Here is a 21,347-nt window from a genome sequence, read left to right as displayed (position 1 = left end):
CCTTTGGATATTCTCCATGTGGCTGGCTCTACGACTTTGTATAGTCCCCTCTGACAACGCCAGTCAGATGGCATAAAGGGAGAATAGATAACATATTCAAACCCAAATCAGCTCGTGTCCTGTAGCTGGACTGTATCATGTGGCTGGACTGTATCCTGTAGCTGGACTGTATCCTGTAGCTGGACTGTATCCTGTGGCTTTCCGTCTACATTTCCTTATCCCTTGTAACAACTGCTCGGTTGTAGTGTTGTTCACGGTAATGACAAAAATGGCCGGACACTAGGTGTATTGTAGCGTGTAAGCGGAGCCAGAGTACATGTACTACACTTATTCAAGGTCAAATGCGTCTCTATCTTCATCGCTAGATTCAAAGAGACACTGCTTACACCACGGATTCCAACCTAATCGGTACGCCAGCCCCAAGAAGAAGGACTTTTTCGAAGTACACTTGGAGAACAGCTGCAGATTGCTTCTCCCGTGTTCCTCGTATCTGCAGTATTTGCTTCCCTCCTTTGCTCCAATTAAGCATAGGATTGCACTAGACAGTTTAAACTTCTTCTTTTCCTTGTCCTCCTTTATATTCGTACTTGAATCTTACGCCGTAACCAACAACTACAACACATGTTCCCCTCAACCACACTCCCCTCAACCACACTGCTCTTCCGAGATCTCCTTGCAGAACAGACATTCCGCGTGTGCTCCTCGGGTTGTTGATTTTCTTACAGCTTGTTTTTTTTTACCTCTTTCTTCGCTCGGTTTGTGGAAATTGCCATTTTTCATCTCTTTCCACATGAGATCAAGACGAAAAAACCGTTTCAAATATCGTTGAAATACCGTGTCTGTTTGAGTGAGTAGAACGGGAAACAATAACTCAACCTACCCTTTCATTGCTCCTCCCTCGCTTGTCCACGTCTTTCCCATTACCCCTTCTCTTTATTCAGTCCCAATGTCCACTTCTAAGGTCATAGATACCCTCCACTCGCAGATTGACGCCCTACAGGCCCAACTCCAAGAAACGACAGTCTCGTTGAACGAATGCCGCAAGAAAAATTCCATTCTCTCAAAGAGAAATGAAGATATGGTCGAACAGCTCTCCAACGCCAACCACCAGGCGGAAATCGCACAGTCACTTCTAAAGAGAAAGGAAAGGAGAGTGGCCGATCTTGAAGAACAACTCACCCAGACTGCCTCAGAAAACGACAACTATGCGTTCCAATTGGAATCTCTTAAATCAAAGCTGAACAACTACGACAACGAGAAGCAGAGACTCATGGCTGAGAACCAGAGGCTGTCGCATTCGTACAATACTCTCTCGTCATCCTTTACGGAGTTCAAACTACAGACAGCAGAGTCCATCAGTAACTTGAAATCTCAAATACCAGCCTTCATCAAAAACCAAACATCTACTCTGGAACAGAACCTATCCACAATTAAGGCTGCCCAACCAGAAATAGACTCCTCATATAACTTGCTGCTGAAAAACTCAAAACGTTTGGAGCAGCTGTACGCCTATAAATACGAGAAGGTAAACGATTCGCTTCTGTTGTTGGCTGAGTCTACAAAACAACATGGCCAGTCAACGGGAATTGTCATGCAAGAATGTGAAGAAATCCTGAAAAAACTAAACAGAAACGAAGATGTCCTTTTGAAAATCAAAAATCAAACCCTTGGTCACATGTCAGACTGTGAAAAAATGAAACAGTTGAATAAACTGAGAGATTTGTCCATTTTAAACGACTTGCCGTCATCCCAGTCTCCAACACCAACTCAATCCCCCCAGCCTCAAAGCCCACAACCTAACATTTATTTGCCCGACGCCCAGAAACGCAATATCAGTGTCCCAAAGAAGGACCGTAGAAAGAGAAACTCCTACAGGAAGTCCCTCAACGAATCAGACTTTGCTAACCTTAATAACAATAATAGAGACACATCACATTCAACCCTTGGGAGATCGTCAAGCACGAGGAGGAACAACAACAGAAATTCCAGAAATTTCACCTCACCAAGCAGTGGTATTGGTAACGGTAATGGTAATGCCAACGGAAACAGTAACAATCCTAGAAAATGGTCTTCCCACTCCACAAATTCAAACAATGATCAAGCCAATTGTTAGTACACTCGTTTTGCATGCTTATAATATAGATGTATAGTCAAACACAAATTTACGCTATATATATGTAAATATATATATATATATATAGGAATTTACAAGTATAAAGACCAAACTTTTTTTCTTGTCTCCATTTGGTAGATACTCTTAGGTTTTAAAATAGACCTTCAATTTCACCCTTTTCGTTGACCTCGACATTCATGAAACCACATTTGGTAGCCAAACCTGGAATAGTCATGATGTTGTCAGCCAAAGCATACAAGTAACCAGCACCAATACTTGCCTTGATATCCTTGATTGGGAACTCAAATCCAGTTGGAACACCCTTTAACTTTGCATCATGGGAGAAAGAATATTGGGTCTTGGCAATACAGATTGGAAGTTTATCAAAACCTTGACTTGTGTACTCTGCAATTTTCTCCTTCGCAACATCAGAGAATGAAACTGATCCTGCACCGTACATTTCCTTTGCAATTTTCTCGATACGTTCTTCGATTGTGCCGTCCAAACTGTAGAGGAAGTTGAACTCATTTTCCATCTCCTTTTGAGATTCGTATTCCCTCTGTGCACACTTGATGACACCTTCAGCCAGATTCTTGGCACCCTCACCACCTTCTTCCCAGTGGTTGGAAACAATTGCATCGGTTGCACCTGCCTCTAATGAAGCCTTCTTGATGGCCTCATGTTCAGCATCAGTATCAGAAGACATTTTGTTGATTGCAACAATCACATCAACGCCATATTGTTTGGCATTTTGAATGTGTTTCTGTAAATTAGCACAACCCTTGGTCAACATTTCAACGTTTTCACTGGTGTATTCAAATGGCAATGGAACACCTGGTTTAACTTCCGCTCCTCCACCGTGAACCTTCAATGCTCTTACAGTTGCAACAATCACAATAACGTCTGGCTTCAATCCAGATGTACGGCACTTGATGTTAAGGAATCTCTCACCGCCCATGGTGAAATCAAAACCGGCTTCGGTGATGACGTAACCTTCCTCCTGCTTCACTTGTTCTTCGGTGTAAGAAGTTGGGGTACCTGCTAATTTCAATGCAATCTTATCAGCCAAAACAGAGGATGCGCCAATAGAAATATTAGCAAATGGACCTGCGTGGACGAAAACTGGAGTACCTTCTAAAGTTTGCATCAAGTTTGGTTTGATTGCATCCTTCATGATGGCAGTTAATGCACCTGCAACACCCAAATCCTCACAGGTGATTGGTTCGCCTGCTTTAGAGGAAGCAACAACAATCCTACCAAAACGTTCCCTCATGTCCTTCAACGAGGTACATAAAGCCAAGATGGCCATGATTTCACTTGCAACAGTAATATCAAATCCAGTTTTACGGATCAAACCCTTTTCAGTTGGAGCTTCGTTGATGGTGATACCTCTTAATGATCTATCGTTCAAATCTAAGACTCTCTTCCATGTGATTGTCTTTGGATCAACATCCAACCTGACAAACTTGGAAACTTCCTCTGGGGTCCAATCGTTGATCTTGTTAATATCAAGACCCAGCTTCTTGATTCTGTAGGTTAAACCAATTGGGATATCTCTTGAGCCGTCCTTCTTCACTGGACATAATCTCTTGAATAGACCCGCATCAGATTGGGTTGCCTCATGGAACATTCTCGTATCCAAAGCAGCAGCAACTAAATTGTTGGCCATACCAACAGCATGGATATCACCAGTGATATGCATATTGAACTCGTCCATTGGAATGACTTGTGAATAGCCTCCACCGGCTGCACCACCTTTGACACCAAAAGTTGGACCCATTGAAGGTTGTCTAACGTTGGCAAAACAGGTCTTACCTAATGTTGCGCCAATTGCTTGAGCTAGACCAACAGTGGTGGTGGATTTACCTTCACCTAATGGAGTGGGGGTAATACCTGCAACAAGAACATATTTACCGTTCTTTCTATCTTGTAATCTGTCCAAAACATCAAGCTTGACCTTCGCCTTGTACGATCCGTAAGGTTCAAGCTCGTCGCTGGTAATACCCGATTCCGTTGCAACATCAGAAATGTGCTTTGGAACTTGGTTACGAGAAATCTCATAGTCAGATGGAACTGGCTTTACTAAATCGAGCTTTAATCTCTTGAATTGGGACATTATATGTTGTTTGACTATGTGGACACCAACGAAAAATGTAGAGGGGAAAATAAAGATGAAGGAACCTCCTAATAGAGATAATTAGGGAGGTACATATCAAAATAAAATTCGTAGGTATCCGTATAACCTACATTGTAAACTCTTTCTTTCTTCCTCAATCTCCCTCTAACACTCTCTCTTTCTCCCTTTTTTCTCTTTTCTCTTTTCTCTTTTCTCTAACTCTGTACTTTTCACCAATTATTTGTACTGACTCTTTCCCCTAACAGTTTTTGACTCTGTAACTAAAATTGAAAAAACTCGCACCTCTTTTTTTTTTTCTACCCTTTTCAATTTTCAAAGTTTCTTGGCTTTGCTGAGAAAAAGCTTCTGCCGCAAGAGGAAACTCTCGGGTGGAGGGCGCGAGTGTGCCCAACGCGGCAAGTTTCGTGTGGGGGAATTTTTTTTTTTTTTTTCTCTCTCCCTCTTTCACGTCTCAACCAAATCTAATACGATTTTCCAAGCATTTACTAGATTTTCAGCCCATCTCCGATAGGAGAAGAAGTGAGTAATTGGTAATTGCAGGTCACAAAGTAGACAGTTGCGTCTATAAAGTAAACCAAGATGATTACACCCGAGATTACGGAAGGAATAGCCGGGCTTTCTGCTGGATTTGCCACTACAGTGATTACACACCCGCTGGATTTTTTCAAACTCCGACTGCAACTTGACACAACATCGACATCACAATGGCAAGCTGTGCATCTCATATACAAGAAACTTATAAAAACTTCGACTAATGTCAACGGGGGGTTTTCCACATCGTCGTTTATTGCACATTTATACCGAGGAATAGGGCCCAACCTAGTTGGGTCAACCTCTGCATGGGCAATGTATTTCTATTTTTATAGACGGTATAAAAATTCAATCTTAGCCTTAACCAGGGGCTCCAGTGATCACCATTTGAAGTCATACCATTATCTATGTTCGGCGTTTCTTGCCGGTTGGACAACATCGATCATAACAAACCCAATATGGGTCATTAAGACGAGGATGATATCTACAGAGAAATCACAACCAGGTGCTTATCGTTCCATACTCCACGGGATAAAAGAGATTTATAAAAGGGAAGGACTGTTGGGTTACTACCGTGGCCTAACCCCGGCCATGTTAAACGTTGCACAGGGGGCAGTCCAGGTGTCCATATATGATTTGCTCAAGAGATCCCTTGTTGATCCAGACGCTTCATCCGAGAAACTAACCACCCTGCAGTATGTATATGCCAGTTCCCTCTCGAAGATGGTATCGACATGTCTCTTCTATCCACTACAAGTCATTCGGTCTCGACTTCAGGTTGTCTCCGGCTCGAATAAACTTCAATCTGCATCCAAGTTGTGTTTGGCCATGTACCAAACTGAAGGGCTCCTCGCATATTATAAAGGTCTAGTGCCGAATCTCATAAGGGTGGTGCCTGCTACGTGCACTACATTTCTCATATATGAGAAGGTAAAGCATTTGCTTGTATAGACATAAACAATACCAAGTATAGAGTTATAAATAGTAGACACATCATGGTTACAAAGTTTAAATTGATGAAAAACGGTAACCTGGGCAGAAAACTCGAAAAAATCCGCATACACTCGTTCTGCCCAGCAAACCAGCTAAACAATCGCTTTTTTCGTTTACGTTAATAGGAACTCTTGGCCTTGTTAAGTTCCATCTACTGGCATCCTTCCCTCCCCTTCACTCGAATCAGCTTTGTATCTGGTGGCAACTAATAAGAAATATGACAATGAATATACTGGTGAGGCAAGGAACAAAGAGAACGCTTGCTCTTCAATCGGCTACCCATGTTCTCCTGTTTAGATACATCAACGAAACACAGAAATGTGCAATTGAATTGATTGACAGGGAGTCGTTTTCATCGAAGTCGTACAAGCAACTCTCCCGATCAAAACCTCAGGGGTTTCTTGGATTAATTGAAATGAATAATGACATTTTTTTGTGTGTAATTACTTTTAAACTTCATGTTGCACAACCACTACCTCATGAATCCATCTATAAAATCGTCGATGTTGAATTTCATTCCTTGACGAATGACACTTGGGATTTTCTGGATATGAACTCAAATGGTTACCCTAACATTGAAAATGAGCCAAATGGTGCCTCTTCCTCAATTCACAACGATTATACTCCAAGAATTCCCCAACATCCATGCTGGGAATTAAGGAAACTTTTATCTGATGGTTCCTTTTTCTATAGTACTGATTTCGATTTAACTAGTACACTACAAGGTAGAGGAGTTCATGATAGACAAAGGTTGTCCATGGATTTATTCCATACGGACTACATGTGGAATGACTTTATGATGGAAGGTATAATTAATTATAGAAATAATCTATCGGAAAAACAGAAGCTGATTCTAGACGATGATCACTTTCTAACTACTGTCATTAGAGGATTTGCGGAAACATTAAATGCACAAGTGGATGGGAAACCTTGCACAATCACAATTATTTCTAAACAATCCTGGAAAAGAGCAGGCACTCGGTTCAATGTCAGAGGAGTGGATGATGATGGAAATGTTGCTAATTTTGTTGAAACAGAACTAATATTCACCAATCACCATTACATTTTTGCATTCACACAAATCAGAGGCTCGATACCAGTTTTCTGGGAACAGGATACAGCGCTTATAGCACCTAAAGTCCAAATCACCAGAAGCTTTGAAGCTGCGCAACCTACTTTTGCAAAACATTTTGAAATGTTGAATAGTAAATACGGCCCTATTCATATTGTTAACTTATTATCGAAAACCAGAAGTTCTGAAATTGAGTTGAGTGAAACGTACAAGGCTCACTTCAAGAAATTGCAGTCAACTACCCCAGATTCCGTCTTCTTCACCGATTTTGATTTCCATCATGAAACCGCTAAAACTTATGCTGATGCAACAAGACTACTGCCATTTTTACATGACTCTTTCCGGGCATTTGATTATTTTCTATACGATAATAAACGCCATATTGTTGTTAACGAGCAAAAAGGTACGTTTAGAACCAATTGTTTGGATTGTCTTGATAGAACCAACGTCATTCAACAGGTTATATCTCTAAATGCTTTGATGGAATTTTTACATTCTGTGCATTACCATGATTTCTCCAACTTGAAAAATAGGCATAGTACGTTATGGGCTGATCACGGTGACAGAATCTCTCAAATTTATACAGGTACCAATGCTCTTAAGTCGAGTTTCTCTAGAAGTGGTAAGATGGGGTTTGCGGGAGCTTTATCTGATGCCACAAAATCTATCAGTAGGATCTACATCAATAATTTTGTAGATAAAGGTAAACAGCAAGTCACAGATACTTTACTAGGTAAAATCTCAAATCAAAATCAGGTTATGATTTATGATCCTGTAAATGACTTTATCAATTCTGAGTTACAAAAGTTTGAATCGAAATTTACAACACATGAGAGTATTAATATTTTCACCGGTACTTTTAATTTAGCAGGAGCTCATAACAATAAAAACCTGACTGACTGGCTATTCCCATACGACAATTTCAATCCCGATTTATTTGTTATTGGTTTTCAAGAAGTCATCGAACTAAATGCTTCAAACATTCTAAAGTCTGATGGCTCTGTCGGACAGTATTGGACTAAGGAAGTGGAGAAAACAATTCAGAAGAATGCCAATGATAACTATATCTTGCTTAGGTCTGAATTCATGTCATCAATTTTATTACTGCTTTTTGTCAAAGAAGATAAAGTTCCCCTTGTAACTGAAGTGGAAGGTAAATCAAAGAAAACAGGTTTAGGTGGTATGACAGCCAATAAAGGTACTGTCGCAATAAGGTTGAACATAGCCTCAACTTCTTTCTGTTTTGTCAACTCACATTTTGCAGCTGGCTTAAGTTACACCGAAGAGAGAAATAATGACTTCATCAGTAGTTGGAATGGTGTCAGATTTTCCAGGAATAGATACATAAAACATCATGACAATATTGTTTGGCTTGGTGATTTAAATTATAGAATCACTTTTCCCAATGAAAAGGCCAGAGCGTTGATTAAGGAGAATGATTTATCAACTCTATTCACAAGAGATCAACTCTCTTACCAAATGATGAGAATCAAAGAATTCAAGTGTTTCCAGGAATCTGAAATCAAATTTCCTCCTACTTATAAATTTGACAAATTTTCAGATGATTACGATACTTCTGAGAAGCAAAGAGTACCAGCTTGGACGGACAGAATAATTTACAGGGGAAAATATTTGGAATCAGTTGCTTATGATTCTGTTCCAATAGTAAAATTTACTGACCACAGACCAGTCTTTAGTGTTTTCAACTCAAGAATTACCATAATTGATGAGGAAACTAAAGATAGCATATCTAATAAATTACGTGAATCGTTTCTTAATAACTCCAATGGTAAGTCAGAGTACATAGATCTCAATGATGTTGCTTCCTCAGCGGCATCTTCAGTCATGTCTACAAATTCATCGAGGGCAACGACAATAAACCTGATTGATATGGATACTAGTACTCCGTCCACTACACCACCATTACCAAGAAGACCCGTCCCTCCTGTCTATAATGCACAGGAGACCAAAAAGATGCTCGTACCTGGTTTGACCCCCGTTAATATACAAAACGCTATCCACGTTCCAAACATAGTCAAGCAAACTCCAAGGGCGTCTCCGGCAAGTTCAGAGCCAACTAATTTTGGTTCAATTTCGGTCATGACCCCAACAATCTCTAGGTCAGGATCAACACCACCCCCTCCCCCTCCAAGGAGGAAACCTGCAGAGTCGGCTAGCCAACCTTCGTCACCAATGCACGGCGCCTCTTCTTTACAAGAAAAAGTTGCTGAACCACTGAAAACTGCACCTATTGTTCCTTCCAAGCCCAAGGCACTAAATGGTATTTACACTGGCGACTTAAATAAAAGTTCATCGAGTCAGGCCCAAGCTTCAACTACGTCTTGGGTGCCAATGACTCCTACAAAGAAACTGTAAGAAATATCGATAGAACAATCGAGTAGTTTTGGAAAATGGGCTGTGGAAATTTTCCTGCAGGGTCTGCCGCTCCCAAGCATTACGGACTTCACAGTCTTTTATATGAATATGTAGTAAAGGCATGAACACTTTGCCTATCCCAGAGTGTGGTACTGACCTGGCCCCCATTTCCTTGATATATTCTCTCTATATATATGGCCGTTTGTTTCCCCTCTGTTGGCACCGAGTGCCTGTGACAATCTTGTAGATGCTGGAACATTCTTTTAGATAAACACCTTAATATTATTTCAACACATGGTAAAGATGGCAGGAAATACTGCAGCTAAAACTTTGGTTATAGGGCTTGCAGGTTTATACGCAGTTAAGGTTATTGCAGACCAACAACCACCGAAAACTAATGTTGCACATGTCCAAGAAAGAATCACACATGCTCCAGGAGCAGGCTTAAACGTTGGTCAGCATCCCCTACAAGAGGTACATGACACGAGTGACCAATCATTATCCAATTTGAAAAAGTACATTCAATTATCTGGTGACGAGGCGTCACAGCGGGCTATGTCGATCTACGACGAGGCATACAGCAAAGTCTTGGATGCGAAGAAAAAGCTAGATGACGCTTCCAGTTCGGGCTCAAACAAGTTTTGGGCAGATGGAACAAACGAGGAAATATTGAAGAAGAATTATGATGAGGCTTCAAAGAGACTAGCGGACTTGAAGAAATACTTGAATGATTATGTTGATTCTGCAAACTCGGGCATTTCCGAAAACATCAAAAAGGGAGCAAATGTTGCACAAGGATATGCGTCAGATGCCTACAGCAAACTCGTCGGCAGTAAAGAATCTGCAGAAGATGTTTACAAGGGCAATGCCGAATATTTCTCTGAGAAGGCTAGAGAAGCTAAGAAAGAGTGGGATGACACTAAATCAAGCTGGTTCAAATGGAGAAAGGCACAATCCAAGGAAGTTCAAGACCGTGCTGAAGCCAAGTATAACTTCTTTAAGCAAAGAAGTGACTCCGCAATTTCGCAATTAACTAAATATTTAGAGGAAAGTGGTCAAGATGCCAAGAAAATTGTGGATGATTTCAACAAGGAGCTTCAACGTAAGGCTTCTCAAGCTGCTGATAAAGCATCTCAAGTCAAGGAAGATGCAATTTCCAAGGGATACGATTTGAAGGATGCAGCTGGAAAACACGTTGAGAACGCTAAGGACTCGGTTAAGGAGAATGCAGACACTGCCAAGTTGTATGCCGAAGGTTACAAGGACAGAGCAGTCCAGGCTGGATATGATGCAAAAGAGGCAGCTGGAAAACACGTTGAGAACGCTAAGGACTCGGTTAAGGAGAATGCAGACACTGCCAAGTTGTATGCCGAAGGTTACAAGGACAGAGCAGTCCAGGCTGGATATGATGCAAAAGAGGCAGCTGGAAAACACGTTGAGAACGCTAAGGACTCGGTTAAGGAGAATGCAGACACTGCCAAGTTGTATGCCGAAGGTTACAGGGACAGAGCAGTTCAAGCAGGATATGATGCAAAAGAGGCTATTGACGAACAAGGAGAATACATGAAAAAGAAACTTTATAATGCAAAAGATGCAGTAGCAGATACCGCATCGGACGTAAAAGATATTGTTGATGAAAATGGAAAATATATCAAGAACAAGGCTTATGATGCGAAGGATGCCGCTGCTGAGGGCGCCTCCAACGCTAAAGAATATGTTGGCGAAAATGTTGAGTATCTGCGGGATCAAGCGGCTAAAGCTAAGGAAGACGCTATCAATGCGGGGTCTGACGCAAGGGGCTATGTTGATAGTAAGGCTTCTGACATCAAGAGCTTTGCTCATGAAAATATAGACTATGCTAAAGATAAGGCTTCTGAGGTTTCTGGCGACGTCAAAGAATCTGTTGATGAAAATGCAAAATATGCAAAAAACAAATATGTGGATGTTAAGGAGAGAGTTGCTCAAGCTGGATACGACACAAACGAGAAAATAAAAGACGATGCTAAGTATGTGAAAGATTCCGTTCAAGATGGTGCAGAAACTGCAAAAAATTGGCTAGGTAGTGTTGGCTCTGCAACCAAGAACTTCTTTGTTGATAAATACAACTCTTTGTATAACAGTTTGGGAATTTTCCGTGCATCGACACTTGAAATTGCAGAGGAAGCAGCTAAGTATTATGATGAGGAGGTTGCCAAGGCTAAGAAGGAGTACGATGAAGCTCGTGGTGGCTGGTTTGGTCTCAAAAGAGCAAAGCCACAAGAAATTCAAGATGCTGCTCGAGAGCATTGGGAAATTCTTAAGGCCAAGCAGAGTGCTGCACATCAAGAGCTACAAAGATGGAAGAGTAACAACAAATAAAAAATAAATTCAAGGCTCTCCTAGTAAAAATTATATTCAGATATAATGTTTGTATTTCCGTTATTTAAGTTGAGAAACGAATATTGCTAATGACATTTAGTTAAATAAAAATATGCATGGAGATATCTGTTAACACTCGTTTGTAGTGGAAACATAGAGAACTATGATAGGAGGAAAGCGTTCGTGCCCTCATTCATCGCCTGTTTGATTTTCGCAAGCATAACCTCACGACTAGAGTATCTTGGCAACTTGAGGTAGTTGGCACAAGTCATAACGCTTGGTAAATAATCGTCCGGTCTTAAATTGTCCTCTGTATGCTTCAAAACAACTGTAAAAGGTGGAGATAATCCCTTAAAACCATTAAATGGTAACCTTGGTGATCCCGTAATGAATTTCAAAAACTTCCGTCTCTCTTCTTTCTCAAACTTGGACATAATGTCGATCAACCACTCAATTTGTTGAGAATGATTTGTATAGCCATGGTCTGAACGAACAACAGCTAATAAAGTTTCTACTGACCAATTTTCAACGGCATTACCTGATAAGCGAGTTAATTCTTCCGGAGAAAACAGTTTTAAGGAACTAAAGGGAAAAACTTCCGAAAAACCATCGACAAATGATTTGATCTGCTGGCTAACCCCATCATAAAGTGTGTACTCAACAATGGCACTAATGTATAAGTCCAGGTTTTCGGCTGTTACTGAAACATCATCGCCTCCTGGTATCAATTTAATTTCTTCATAACCAGGTAATACAAAAGTTAACATTAAGTCTGATACTGTGGCACCCATAATCTTGAAATCTGCACGCTCCTCTTCCGGGGTATGTCTAAATTCTGTCAAGTATAAGTTAAGGTGCCTCAAAGAAGACGATAAAGATTCGTCAATTAGCTTTATCAGTTCAATGGACTCTTCCAAGCTGACCCTCATAGGTTCAAAGCAAGCATACTTCATCGCTAATTGAAAAAACAGAGGATTGAAGTGGAAATCAATTAAGCGTGAATCGATAAAAGACCGTGCCAAAAACTTACCTAGTACCTTAAAATAAAGTAGGGTATTGTTAAGATGTGGGTCCATTTTATGTAGTGGCCTCGGAAATAACCCGTGAGCATTGTGTATATGCACTTCATGTTTATCTTTTGAAACATCTGTATTTTGCTGTTTACAATATTGATCGCTTCTCCACATGTGCAACTTTACTCTACTGAAGCTTTTTGACACTTCCGAATAAAACTCCAAGGTTGGCCCTAAACCGGACCCGACTTCATCAAAAAACTCTATCTCTAGTAGCCCTGGATTTGTAGCATATGATTCCATTACTTTGACAGTACTTGAAAATATGCGTTCCCGAGAAATACGTAGCTTATGTCTGATTGATCTTCCAAGCATAGCGGTTCTTCCAGAGTGGTTATTGTTTGTGTTTTCTTCTTTGGAACGGTTTAACCAATAATCTATCAATCTGGAATATCCAAAAGATGTGGACTTTAGGAAAAAGATTCTCGTTTCAATTGGGAATAAAAATGGGAATTCCCTGGGTAATATAACTGACCATTCAGGTAAGATTCCACTTGCAACTATCAATGGTTCATCTAGCTGTCTGTTTAATTTTGCAGTCAATTTGTAGTTCATAAATATGTTATCTGATGTGCTTGGATTTGGAATATTCGAATTAAAGCTATGCAATATTTTCAATAATTTTAGTATCATAAGAATATTCTTATCAGCAATAATTTCTAATGGATCGACTAAAGTTTCCTCATTCGCAGAATTGTCATCTAGTACTAGCTTGCCCGGAACTGTTTTATATTGAATCACATGGGTTGTTTTCATGATATTTTCTCGAGTTGACCCAAGTTGAGCATACTTATTTTCTAGAGATTTATAAATTGCACCATATATGGTTGCATCTGATGGAACTTTCTCCCCATTTAAATAGAAATCATAGTGAAAGTCACCATCAAGAGATGAGGAATTTAGATTTGTAGTATTTCTGATGTTAATAGATTTCGAAGATTTGATAAAATTCTGAATTGTTTCAAAAGTAGCGATCGCATGAACAACAAGTAAGAACCCCCGGACTTGGCCCGTAGTATCAGAATCACAAGGCTGTAGCTTTACTCTCATTTGCTTTGTCATAGATGCAGTGCGAAATTTTGGCGTTCTATTGATATCGCTGTCAGACCCAACTATTCCAAAAGACTCGTTTCTATCTAACGCTTCTTCTAGTGCTTTAACAATAAACGCTAATGGTGAGGCCTGTTCGTTGACACACGGACTGAATGATGAACAAAAAACATGCTGAAATGATTTGTGCATTGCTAAGTTATGATCTTTATGGGTTTCAAAAACTTCAACCAATTTTTGAACTACCCCTGATGAGATTAACTCAAAACTTGAAATTGCTGAACCATTTGCTTTTGGGTGTAGGGAATTTGCAAAACTTGACCATAGTTGATCCCAGTCACTTCTGTTCAATTGTGCCAAATCAGCATCCAACTTCTCCTTAAAACTTTCCAGAAACTGAAAGTTTTCAGACTTCACAACTTTGTTCGATGCCAAAAGTCGATCATAATCATCATGAATAGATATTGACAATGCCGATAAGGAGTCTAATATACTCCTCATTGAGAGATCACCTAAGCCATCATCCATGATGCTAAAAGCTTTTTGCTTGAATAAGGAAGTGTTTTCCGTTCCATTCTTGTAAGGAATTCTTTGTGATAACCCTTCAGTAGCACTATCCAAGTCATTGATTTCAGCCTGATGTACATGACTTTCGTCCTCCTCGTAATCGCCGCCGTAGCTATCACTTTCTTCTTCTTCTTCTTCTTCCTCGTAATCAATTTCAATGTTGTCACTGCTGCTTTCATCAGATATCTCCTGGGTTGAAAAATCATACAAGCCTGCACTACTTTCAATGTCATGATCAACAATATTTTGAAACTCAGATTGAAATATAGCTGATAGGTCTTTCATCTGCGAGATCAGACCTTCTTTCATGAAATCGCTCAAAAAGACTTCAGGATTGCAATTAATAAGACTCTGCGTTATCAACAATGATCCATACAGCAAAGAATAATTTCTAGTCAACTCTTTTTCTTTTTGCTTCCCTACTTTATTTTTGAACAGATTTTTACCATGGGTAATCGAAGAGGCTAGAGTCAACGTAATTTTAGAGTGATAAACTATCTTCTCTAACTGTTCTGGTGCCATTAGATGGATCAGTCTTAGGACTACTATTAAAACAAGACGTCTGACTCTATACTCCACAGTCGCATCATATATGTTAAGTAGTAAGGGAAAGATTGAACTGAAGAAATTGTTCATATTATTATGCTCACTTTCGAGTAATTTAATCTTCTCTAGATTGGCCGATTGATGTGACTGGGTATAATTACCAACATCGTTGTGGTTATTAAATTTGGTGGAACTGTCCTTTAGTGGTAACAATACTGAAATAAGCTTCAAGAAAGCAATCAATAAATCCTTCGGGCATTTTAGTAGGACATCGATTGAGACACTGGATTGAGAATCAATGTCATTACTATCAATGGCATTACTATATGAAGCAAAACTTTTAGTTATCATGGAAACAATATCGCATTCAGTCAATAAGTTATTTGAAAATTTCGATGAATTATTGGCCAACATAGTAAATGAATTTAATAGAAAAATACAGGTCTTGAACTTCACCAATCCAGAAGATCGATTGCCATTGCCAAGGGCAAGAGGAAAAATATTGCATATCTTTTGAAGAAATTCTAGGTCTAATAAATTTGTTAATAATGATGGGGTATATTGGAAACTCTTAATTGTATTGGCAATAAATATCCATGCAGACTCCACGCACTGTGGATCAGGGTATGTAGTTGCAACACTCTTGATTGTCGCAAACGCAGTCTGAACATCGCTTGCCTTTGTTTGCGGAATATTCACAGAGGCATTTGCACAAATTTGAAGAGCTTTCCGTTGCGCATGGATCGTGAAAAAGTCCAAATATGCTAAGACAATTGGAACAGAACCTTTTACTAGGCACTGTCTACCGGCTCTTCTGGATATTATCTCCAGCGCCTGCAGGGCCTGTTCTGCCATATCTATATAGCTTAAATCCAATAACTTCTCATTCAAGGTTTCAATAACACCAGCAGACACTATTTCAGAAATGCAGTTGAAATTAACTTCTGCAAGGTTATATATACACCTACAGCCAACTAGCTGTAATTCCAAGTCATCTGGGTATTCATTTATAACACGAACCAAAGCCTCTGCCAACTTGAATGTAGGAACCTGGCGTTCGGATTGTATACTGGACATCATTAGTAAACTGGATGATATTTCATTCAATGTTTCCATTATCAAGTATGCATTATCATGTGTATTTAAACCATCTATTAGCCCAGCGATTCTTGAAGATCTGTGTGGTATTACATGGTTCAAAAGAGAGTTCATGAAAAACATATTTGGGCTTTGGTTTCCGTGGCGATTACTTGAATTTTCTCTGGTTTCACCTTCACTTAGATTTCTACCTTCAACACTGTTTTGATTATTTGAGGGAAAACTACGACCTCTTGTTTGATTGATAAAGTGCTCCAATTCGGAGACCTCATCGGATGTTCTTCCTGATGATGACAAGGCATTGGCAAGCATTGCTAGAGCCGCTGAATGAGCAAATGAACTATTCTCAAACGAGTCAATTTCATCCTCCTCGTTGCCCCGTTGTAGCTGCTCTTCTCCCTCTTCTTCGTGGTCCTCTCGTCCTTCTTCCGCACTTCCAACATCACGGTTTTCATCATCAGACTCCTCCCCAAGGAACGCATCCATGTCTTCATCATCTAGACCTATGTCGTCATCAAACGACGACTCATTCAGGTTTCTCGCATGTATGGGGACATTAGATTCAAGGCCATCAATATCCAACGATGCATTGTTCTGCTCTCTCTCTCTAAATCTTTGTGTCTCCGAGAATCGCCTGTAATTACCCGTCAACCTCTGTAAAACAGATTCTTCGTCACTATCGTTCATTTCATCGTCATAACCATGTCCATCATCTGCATCGCTTAGATCAATATCGCTGTCATTAGAACGTGGGGATTTTTTCGGACGATCCACCATTTCAATTATCTCTCTTTCCTCTGACCGTCTATTGGATTTGTCTGTTGGTTTCTTCCGGAATATATTTCTAACAACCAAATCAGTAGTCTCTCTGAAACGCCTTCGAGAACTGCAACTGTCCATTAGAAAACCAAAAAAAAAAAAAAAAAAACACACACACACACATCGACAAGATACCGCTGAGCCTTTTTTTTGTTTTTTTTTTCTCTCTCTGAGGATTTTCCTTTTTTGTTTTGAATCTTTTTTTTTTTTCACCGCTGTTTTTTTCCTCAGTTTAAAATTTTTCATGAAAAAAAAATTCGTCTTTACTTTGATTGTAGATAACTTTTTATTTAAAAGAAGCCCTGTAAACACCACACCGAATACCATGCCTAGATCAAAGAGATCCAAGTTAGTGACTTTAGCCCAGACTGATTCCAAGGGTAGAGAGAACAAGGAGAGAATTTTCGATGAAATCAGAGAAGCTCTAGATACATACAAATACACCTTTGTGTTGGGTCTTGATGATGTAAGAACACCTGTTTTGCAAGAAATCCGTAAAGACTGGAACGGGTCTAAATTGATTCTCGGAAAGAAAAAGGTCATTCAGAAGGCATTAGGACAAACGCCAGAGGAAGAATACAAGAACAACTTGCATAAATTATCCAAGTTCGACAATGGATTGATTGGTCTTTTGTTAACGGACGAAACCCCAGAAACAGTAACTGAATACTTCGACTCATACGTTAGAAATGACTATGCCAGAGCGAAAACTAGATCACCAATAACGTTTGAACTACCAGAAGGCATTGTATATTCTAGAGGAGGACAAATTCCTATTGAGGAGGATGTTCCAATGTCACATTCCATGGAACCTACCCTCAGAAACAAATTCAAACTTCCGACCAAGATGGTCCACGGTAAAATCACGCTGACTGAACCCGTCCGTGTGGTTGAAAAGGACCAAGTTCTCGATGTCACCCAAGCGTTGATCCTAAAAACCTTTGGTGTTGCATGCGCAGCATTTAAAGTCAAGGTATATGCATACCATGACGGTGAATCTAATGATGTTGTTTCTCTCATTAAGGAGGAAAACTAAACTCACATTTACTTTCCATCCACCTTAGCTTATCTCAAATAACAGCACCTGATAGAAGTTTACTACGTAAAATTGTATAACCCCCCAATATTCATGTAATTTCCTCGCGTAATAAGAAGGAAGAAAAGACGTGTCGCACAAGATACCTTGGGGAAAAATGGAGACAGAAACAAGATATATTCACCCTTTTCCTTAATAAGAATCATCTGATGCACCATTGTTTTGTCAAAACCGCATCTATTCGGCATGGAGAATTCTAACGTGGTTGATCAGATTCATCTACATGGGAAGGTTGGGCGCAAAACCGGTTTTCAGGTGACAAGAACGCCAAAGAAAGGACAAAATGGTCTTGAAGATGTCAACGATTTCTTCCTCAGTGAAGATGAATTTGAGCCAACTCCAGAATTGGGGGAAACTTCTCCCGCTAAGAGATTGACCGAAAGGTTCAGACTGATGAACGAATCTTTCAATATCGAGAAAAAAACTGTGAAGCCCCTAGATGATACAGAACACCTTGATTTTGAGCCCAGTGTGACCCCAGTGAACAGTAAGCAAGAGGAGCATGTACCTATACTTGATGAAAATTTGGGATTATCTGATGATGAAATTGAAGAAACCATCAAAGATGCAGAGGATTTAGGTACTCCCATTAGGATTTCAAAGAACAGGCTGACGTCATTGACAGGTTCTCCGGCTGCTCAATCTCCTCAACCGAATGTTTCCCTACTTAACACGAGGAAGGTCACAAACGCTGGTAAGCTAACCAAAAATATCGTATTGAATAGAAATACAAAGACTTCCAGATTTCAACCTCAAAACATAGTTAGCAATGAGGGTTCTACTTCTGAAAATGAAGTGAAACATAAAAATGAAATTCATAAATCTAAAGACGCCAACATCCTTGAGACGGATATCCCTGAGGATGTATCTGTCAATGAAACAAATAAAGAAATTGGAAATAAGAATGAATCTATAACTAGCGTTGAAAAAATCTCAGAAAAAGTGTCCATCAATTCAGAGCAAGAGAAGATTAAAGAACGTCCAAAATCTGCGAATAAAGGAGCTACAGAACCTCCACAAAGTCCATCTGAAGGCTATAGTGAGGAGCGTCTCGACGCTACAAATCATACACAGACCTCCCAGAGGCAGATTTCAGTACATCCATCTGAATCGAATTACTCTGCCATCGAATTGTCAAAAAAAACCGGGTTAGAAGCGGATGTTTTTATCAAGTCTGACAGACTTCCACTAGTTTCTGAAAGTACAGGAGGGAAGGTAGATCAGGAGATTAGTCAGGCAACTTCAAAAACAGTGGATTCTGCGAAAAGTGAGGGACTGATCGCACCTCAGGAAGCTTTAGAGAAGATGTCAACAGAGTGTGCAACTAAAGGGAATGAAAATGTCGAACAGGATCAAGGGTCTAATGGTGTTCAACCTCTCGGAGAAACACATTCAGAATCCCCAAAGGCTCAGAAAAACACAAATAGACGGAAATCAATAACAACAAATGACATAGTGGAACGTATTATTATTAAGGACACCAAAACTAATATGAGTTCGCCTATCAGAAAATTGAGAACGCCTCGTCGTGCAACTTTAAACAAGGATTACTCCTTGAAACCCCCTTCTTTTACCCTCACACAGGGCGCTGAAGAGAATACTACGAATGCAGCAAGAGTTACTGATAAGAAATCTCTACTAGAGTCTAAGAATGTTCAACCTGTAAAGAAATCTACAATACAGTCTAAGATTGTTCAATCCCTAAAAACCTCACCACTTAAGTCCAAAGGCACTCAGCAAGTGAAGGATTCCCCGATGAAACCTAACAGTAATCAGTCGAAAACAGCATCAAAAACTGCTAAGGTGCCAAATGAACCACATTTTGTTCGCCGCTCTACTCGAACAAGAGTTGCACCGTTGGCAACATGGAAAAATGAGAAGATTGTGTACAAGACTGAAAAGATCAATGGTGTGATTGTCAAATCTGTGGATAATGTTTTGCACAAAGACCAAGATGTCGAGATGTTTTCTCAGGGCCCTGCTAAAGCTGCAAAATCGACTGTCATTGGTACTCCTAACAAAGGACATAGTAAACGTACACCTAGCAAGAAAACAAAGCCTGCAACCCCTGTTAAAGTTAGAAAAGCATCTAAACTAAATGAAAAGGCTTCTAAAAACAATAAAAAGACCACTAATGTTAAGGAAGCCATTAAGGCTAAGAGTGATTCCAAACCCGATGTGCAAGCTTCCAAAACACATACTGTTCCAATTGAAATTAAAACTACACCTCGAGGACCCAAGAAAAACTCGGAACTTAAACGTGCATACCAGGATTCAGACTCTAACTTGAAAAGAAAAATGAAAAAAGTTAGTTCTCCTGTGCAAAGGACCCATGAAGTAGTTATAAATTCTGATGAAGACAGCATTGTAAATGGCTCTCTTAAAGAAGAAAGAGACCCCGGAACCAGCTGGCAGAAGAACAATAAAGGTGCACTTTCATTATCGGTGTTTGAGGGACCTGGAACAGGTAAACAAGTTAACCGAACAGTCGCATATGCTCCCGACTCCTATAAAAATGTTACAGTGATCAAAAATAAAGATGAATATTTCAAAGTCGGGACTTTGTTTGACCAGGACTGTGAATTTTGTGGGGGTGGTGTTATCGAACTGCCCTTTGATGCAAGGAAGGCTGTCAAGTCTAACCACGACACATATTTTATTTTCTATGTAATATGTGGTAAAGTTGAGGTTATTCTAAGTCGAAATACCTTCGTTGTCACAGAGGGCTGTTCATTCGAAATTCCTATGGGTAATTACTACCAGTTCCACAATGTGGGTGATGTTACCGCTAAAATGATGTTTGTGCAATCCAAGTATATTGTCATTGGAGATAACATCACTTCTGAAAGTGACAGTAATGATGAGTCAGATGAATAGATATTCTGAGAATGAAACTTTACTAACTTGTTAGGGCGGTCTTTGGACAGTTATGAGGTGTTTTTATTTTTTGTTGTACTTTAGATGTGTATGTTTATGTTATATGTACTATGTATTTCTCATTAGAGTGCTGTAATGTACAGTGTTATTATACAAATGATTCCTGATAAAAATCTGGCATTAGTGTATGCTTTTAATTACTTGTGAAAAATCTTTCACCTCCGGACAACCTTTCTTATCTATAAGTGACCGAATAAACTCTGCAGCTTTTGACCTCACGTGTGGCACAAATCCTGCATCTTCTTGTTCCATATCCTTAGTGACCCGACACTTCTGGTTTAGAACTACACCAACTGAACTATCTCCGGTTGTTTCTGTCGGAGTGGAACGAGTAGATACAGGATATTCACATTCAGTTCCACGACGAAAACACCTTCCACAAGTTGGATGTTGCTCGTCACATTTCACCTTACTTCTCTTGCAACTCAAGCACCCTTTTCTACTCCTCCTCTTGACTGACTTAACACCTTGTGACAATTTGCTCGCCATAATTACATTTATATCATTGTTTTCCATCCTTAAAAGCAATGATATGGCCCCATTGGAAATCGTTCAGATAACTCTCTAATATTTCCACAGTC

General features: G+C 39.8%; 9 protein-coding genes across 9 annotated transcripts; 6 read left to right on the top strand and 3 right to left on the bottom strand.

Annotated features, from left to right (window-relative positions):
- Positions 1–316: 316 nt before the first annotated feature.
- Positions 317–829, top strand: C5L36_0B04410 (uncharacterized protein; the record flags this gene model as incomplete). Its single annotated transcript, XM_029464808.1, has 1 exon — positions 317–829. One exon carries the CDS (start codon positions 317–319, stop codon positions 827–829), a length of 513 nt encoding a protein of 170 aa, XP_029320667.1.
- A 117-nt stretch (positions 830–946) lies between these two features.
- On the top strand, positions 947–2,113 carry C5L36_0B04400 (uncharacterized protein; the record flags this gene model as incomplete). Its single annotated transcript, XM_029464807.1, has 1 exon — positions 947–2,113. One exon carries the CDS (start codon positions 947–949, stop codon positions 2,111–2,113), a length of 1,167 nt encoding a protein of 388 aa, XP_029320666.1.
- A 151-nt stretch (positions 2,114–2,264) lies between these two features.
- On the bottom strand, positions 2,265–4,229 carry C5L36_0B04390 (uncharacterized protein; the record flags this gene model as incomplete). The annotated part of the gene is made up of 1 exon (XM_029464806.1): positions 2,265–4,229. The coding sequence occupies one exon, from the start codon at positions 4,227–4,229 to the stop codon at positions 2,265–2,267; it is 1,965 nt and encodes a 654-aa protein (XP_029320665.1).
- Positions 4,230–4,829: 600 nt separating this feature from the next.
- On the top strand, positions 4,830–5,732 carry C5L36_0B04380 (uncharacterized protein; the record flags this gene model as incomplete). Its single annotated transcript, XM_029464805.1, has 1 exon — positions 4,830–5,732. The coding sequence occupies one exon, from the start codon at positions 4,830–4,832 to the stop codon at positions 5,730–5,732; it is 903 nt and encodes a 300-aa protein (XP_029320664.1).
- Positions 5,733–5,991: 259 nt separating this feature from the next.
- On the top strand, positions 5,992–9,222 carry C5L36_0B04370 (uncharacterized protein; the record flags this gene model as incomplete). Its single annotated transcript, XM_029464804.1, has 1 exon — positions 5,992–9,222. One exon carries the CDS (start codon positions 5,992–5,994, stop codon positions 9,220–9,222), a length of 3,231 nt encoding a protein of 1,076 aa, XP_029320663.1.
- Positions 9,223–9,516: 294 nt separating this feature from the next.
- C5L36_0B04360 (uncharacterized protein) lies at positions 9,517–11,580 on the top strand (the record flags this gene model as incomplete). Its single annotated transcript, XM_029464803.1, has 1 exon — positions 9,517–11,580. The coding sequence occupies one exon, from the start codon at positions 9,517–9,519 to the stop codon at positions 11,578–11,580; it is 2,064 nt and encodes a 687-aa protein (XP_029320662.1).
- Positions 11,581–11,741: 161 nt separating this feature from the next.
- On the bottom strand, positions 11,742–17,276 carry C5L36_0B04350 (uncharacterized protein; the record flags this gene model as incomplete). Its single annotated transcript, XM_029464802.1, has 1 exon — positions 11,742–17,276. One exon carries the CDS (start codon positions 17,274–17,276, stop codon positions 11,742–11,744), a length of 5,535 nt encoding a protein of 1,844 aa, XP_029320661.1.
- Positions 17,277–18,015: 739 nt separating this feature from the next.
- Positions 18,016–20,706, top strand: C5L36_0B04340 (uncharacterized protein; the record flags this gene model as incomplete). Its single annotated transcript, XM_029464801.1, has 1 exon — positions 18,016–20,706. The coding sequence occupies one exon, from the start codon at positions 18,016–18,018 to the stop codon at positions 20,704–20,706; it is 2,691 nt and encodes an 896-aa protein (XP_029320660.1).
- A 180-nt stretch (positions 20,707–20,886) lies between these two features.
- On the bottom strand, positions 20,887–21,282 carry C5L36_0B04330 (uncharacterized protein; the record flags this gene model as incomplete). The annotated part of the gene is made up of 1 exon (XM_029464800.1): positions 20,887–21,282. The coding sequence occupies one exon, from the start codon at positions 21,280–21,282 to the stop codon at positions 20,887–20,889; it is 396 nt and encodes a 131-aa protein (XP_029320659.1).
- Positions 21,283–21,347: the final 65 nt, after the last annotated feature.

The sequence above is a fragment of the Pichia kudriavzevii genome, chromosome 2, assembly GCF_003054445.1.
Source record: "Pichia kudriavzevii chromosome 2, complete sequence".
Taxonomy (NCBI): Eukaryota; Fungi; Ascomycota; class Pichiomycetes; order Pichiales; family Pichiaceae; genus Pichia; species Pichia kudriavzevii.
Note: the sequence above shows the minus strand (reverse complement) of the source record. Positions and strands in the feature narration are given on the sequence as shown.